Here is a 3878-nt window from a genome sequence, read left to right as displayed (position 1 = left end):
TGTACTCCAACCTGGGCGACAGAGTGAGACCCTGACTCAAAATTCTTAACTGGGAAAAACTTTTCTGGAAGTTCTATGGATTTTCAAAGGTTTTTATTTTTTTTATTTTTTTTAAGTTGTCATCTTAGTTTATCTAGAAGACAGTTTGCCTGCCTCCATAACCATGTGCACATACATAGAGTTCATGGAAGTCAGAGTCTGCAACAGTTTGAGTAAGGACCAGAAGAGAGTAACACAACAAAATGATGATGAGGTTTGGGGCATAGGTCTTACTATGAGTACCTGATGGAAGTAGGCATAAGGATTCGGGAAGATGAAAGAGGAGAACAAAATCATGATTTCAAACCAAAATATGAAAAATTTGTATGCCTGCTAGTAGCCAGGTCCCTTCCCTCTTTTCCTCCATGGGGGATAGGATAACAGAAAAGTCCTTGATGAGATTATAGAATTTAAAAGTTTGGAAATTTTAATGATGACATTGAGAAAACTGTAATATTGATACTGTGTTAATTTTTTTTTTCTTTTGTCAGCCAAAATCAGAAAATGATGTTAGAGCAGGAACGTCTAAGAGTAGAACATGAGAAGTTGAAAGCCACAGATCAGGAAAAGAGTAGAAAATTACATGAACTTACGTGAGTAATTGTTTTTAATTTAAGTTTAAAAATAAAAGCTAAATTAGAGAATTATAGGCATTACCCTTGGATATAGCCAGTGGATACATGTTTTACTTTGTATGGGCTAAAGGATTTTTTCTTAAATCCACTGAGTTGGTTTGATTTATATCTAAATACTTGTAAAATATATTTGTATTTTAGTGAAAGCAAGGTCTTAAATTTATTTCATTGTGGTTAAGATTTAGATTTCTGTTTATCAATCTGCTTGCTGTTTCTTTATCTCCATATTACTTCAGGATCCAGCATAAAAATGAACCTAAAACAATGTATTAAGTAATTTAGAAGATTTTAAGATCTATCACAAAAACTGAGTTTTTTGTTAAATTTTTTTTTGCATAAAAGAGCATTGTGGTTTTTTTTAGCCTTGCCATTTTGAACAGAGGTTTTCATAGTTTACCTTTTCTTATTTTCTCAAAACTCAGTTTTCTAGAATCTTAGGTAGAAAATTCATGATTATAATTTTTCACATACCTTGAGTTTGTGAGATAATTTGCAAATGAACTGTGATATTATTAGGATAGTTGGAACATCAGGACCAGTTCAGAGTGGATTTTATGAAGATTCTGCTAACTTGCAGCTGTGATTTTGTTTAGAATACTTTCAATGTAAAATATTTTAGTCTTTGACAGTTTATAATCAATCAGTATCATTTTGGATAAATAGCAGTATAATATATGTGGCATATTTTAAAATATAAATTAGAACCATTCCTTATTCTTTGAATTCTGCCACATTTTATTTCATCTCTTCCATTGCTATATATGGAATGTATAACAATAAACTGTTGTTTTAGAAGGCATATGAAAATTTTTTGAAATCGCCCAGGTGCAGTGGCTCACACTCATAATCTCAGCACTTTGGGAGGCCAAGGCAGGAGAATCAGTTGAGCCCAGTGTTTGAGAATCAGCCTGGGCAATATAGTGAGACCCTGTCTCTACAAAAAATTTTCAGGCAGGCCTGGTTGTACATGTCTATGGTCCCAGCTACTTGGGAGACAGGTGAGGAGGATCACTTGAGCCCAGGAGGTTGAGGTTGCGGTGAGCAGTGTTTGGGACAGAAACCCTGTGTCAAAAAAAAAAAAAAGACAGCATGGATAAATTGTTTAAAATAGGCATCTTGTATTTATTTAAGAATTTATCCTTTCAGATACAAAAGATTTTATTCAACTCTCATGCTAAGTACAATTTTACAGAATAAAATTTGAAAATATATGTTTGTTCTTCTACTGTTAGGGTTATGCAAGATAGACGAGAACAAGCAAGACAAGACTTGAAGGGTTTGGAAGAGACAGTGGTAAGAAAAACATGAAAATAAATAGGATTTGGGAATATTTTGTGTTTTTTTCTACCATGATTATTCTAAATTTAAAGTCTGAACTCCAAAAATATCACTGTTCTTAATCCAAGGCAAAAGAACTTCAGACTTTACACAACCTACGCAAACTCTTTGTTCAGGACCTGGCTACCAGAGTTAAAAAGGTAAAGTAACTATGCTGAGGTGGGTGTTTGCATAAATGGTGCTTGCTTCTAGGTAATTCTTTGTATTCAAAGTGAAATAACTTTACAGTCATGTCAATTTTTGTATAGTTAAGCTTAGATTTTTTTTATTTTTTAAATTTTCATAATACTTACTGACCTCTTTCCTCAGAGTGCTGAGATTGATTCTGATGACACCGGAGGCAGCGCTGCTCAGAAGCAGAAAATCTCCTTTCTTGAAAATAATCTTGAACAGCTGACTAAAGTGCACAAACAGGTACTAAAGAGTATATTTTCTGGTAGCTGCAAGATAGTAAAAATAAAAAATCGAGGATTGGCAAGTGAGTATTTCAATCTTTCAGAGTCCTCAGGAATGTTTATACCCTGAGCCATTTTCTCAGAAATTATATAAAGAAACCACAAGTAACTTTTAGAGGAGTTAGTATTTTTAACAACCTTATTATCAAAAGAGGCAGTAAAAACATGTATTCTCATTTTCTCTTTAGGATTTTAAGACTGGATTTTCATAATTTATTCTTGGTAATTTTGAAATCTCTACTACACAACAAGACTGCAGTTAAAATACTGCAAAGTCTTTTGGGGAGAGTGGTCTTTTTATATCTAATACCCCAGTGTGTCAAATATAATGAAGCAGTTTTCATTTCACCAGATTAGTTGTCTTACTGAAGAAACAGCACTATCTTGTAATGTATTGTCTTTGCTTAGTAGAGGGAGAGAACAATTCTTCCCCTAAAAAATTAAAGGAAACTATACCTTTGTCAATAAGTAGATGTGTGTATGATATGTAGAGATGGATGTATTCCCTGCGTGTTTCTGCCTAAATTAGATAAATGGGAAACAATATAAAATGCTGTTTTACTTCTTTTCTAAAGAGCAATTATGAAATGCTGGTACTTTTTCAAATCATCCTGTTAAATCTGGAATCCTTGTTTTCTTTGTGTACGTTTAGTTGGTACGTGATAATGCAGATCTCCGCTGTGAACTTCCTAAGTTGGAAAAGCGACTTCGAGCTACAGCTGAGAGAGTGAAAGCTTTGGAATCAGCACTGAAAGAAGCTAAAGAAAATGCATCTCGTGATCGCAAACGTTATCAGCAAGAAGTAGATCGCATAAAGGAAGCAGTCAGGTCAAAGAATATGGCCAGAAGAGGGCATTCTGCACAGATTGGTTAGTAGAACACATTAAAACCTTTAAACCTTGCTCAATTTTAATGCTCATTTAGCTGAAAACATAATCTGAATTTTATGTGTTGTCATGGTGCATCTGTCTTTATTTTCTAACTTAGCAAAGAGTGGCACTGTTGGGAGAGGGGAATAACCACATTGGGAGAACAAGAAGATAAATGAGAACTAGAGAAGCAAGCAAGAATGGTCATGGAATGGAGAAACTATATAGAGCAATATTATTAAAGCCAAGAGAATTGCAAGAAAATAAGCCATCAGCAATGATTTAATGTTTAAGAATAATCATTAGTGGCCAGGCGCGGTGGCTCACGCCTGTAATCCCAACACTTTGGGAGGCCAAGGCAGGTGGATCACCTGAGGTCAGAAGTTCGAGACCAGCCTAACATCATGAAACCCTGTCTCTACTAAATACAAAAAAATTAGCCAGGCATGGTCATGAACACCTGTAACCCAGCAACTTGGGAGGCTGAGGCAGGAGAATCACTGGAACCCAGGAAGTGGAGGTTGCCAAGATGGCACCATTGC

The 3878-nt window shown here is 34.9% G+C and overlaps 1 protein-coding gene across 1 annotated transcript in view; it reads left to right on the top strand.

Moving 5' to 3' along the window:
• KIF5B (kinesin family member 5B) overlaps positions 1-3341 on the top strand; it is a 44123-nt gene extending 40782 nt beyond the window's left edge. Inside the window, 5 exon segments of the mRNA XM_011952952.1 lie at positions 531-632; positions 1907-1967; positions 2081-2152; positions 2322-2426; positions 3120-3341. Coding sequence (XP_011808342.1) covers positions 531-632; positions 1907-1967; positions 2081-2152; positions 2322-2426; positions 3120-3341 — 562 coding nt within the window.
• Positions 3342-3878: the final 537 nt, after the last annotated feature.

The sequence above is a fragment of the Colobus angolensis genome, unplaced genomic scaffold (genome assembly GCF_000951035.1).
Source record: "Colobus angolensis palliatus isolate OR3802 unplaced genomic scaffold, Cang.pa_1.0 Scaffold352, whole genome shotgun sequence".
Lineage (NCBI taxonomy): Eukaryota > Metazoa > Chordata > Mammalia > Primates > Cercopithecidae > Colobus > Colobus angolensis.
The sequence above is the reverse complement of the archived record's forward strand: the minus strand, read 5'-3'. Positions and strand labels throughout refer to the sequence as shown.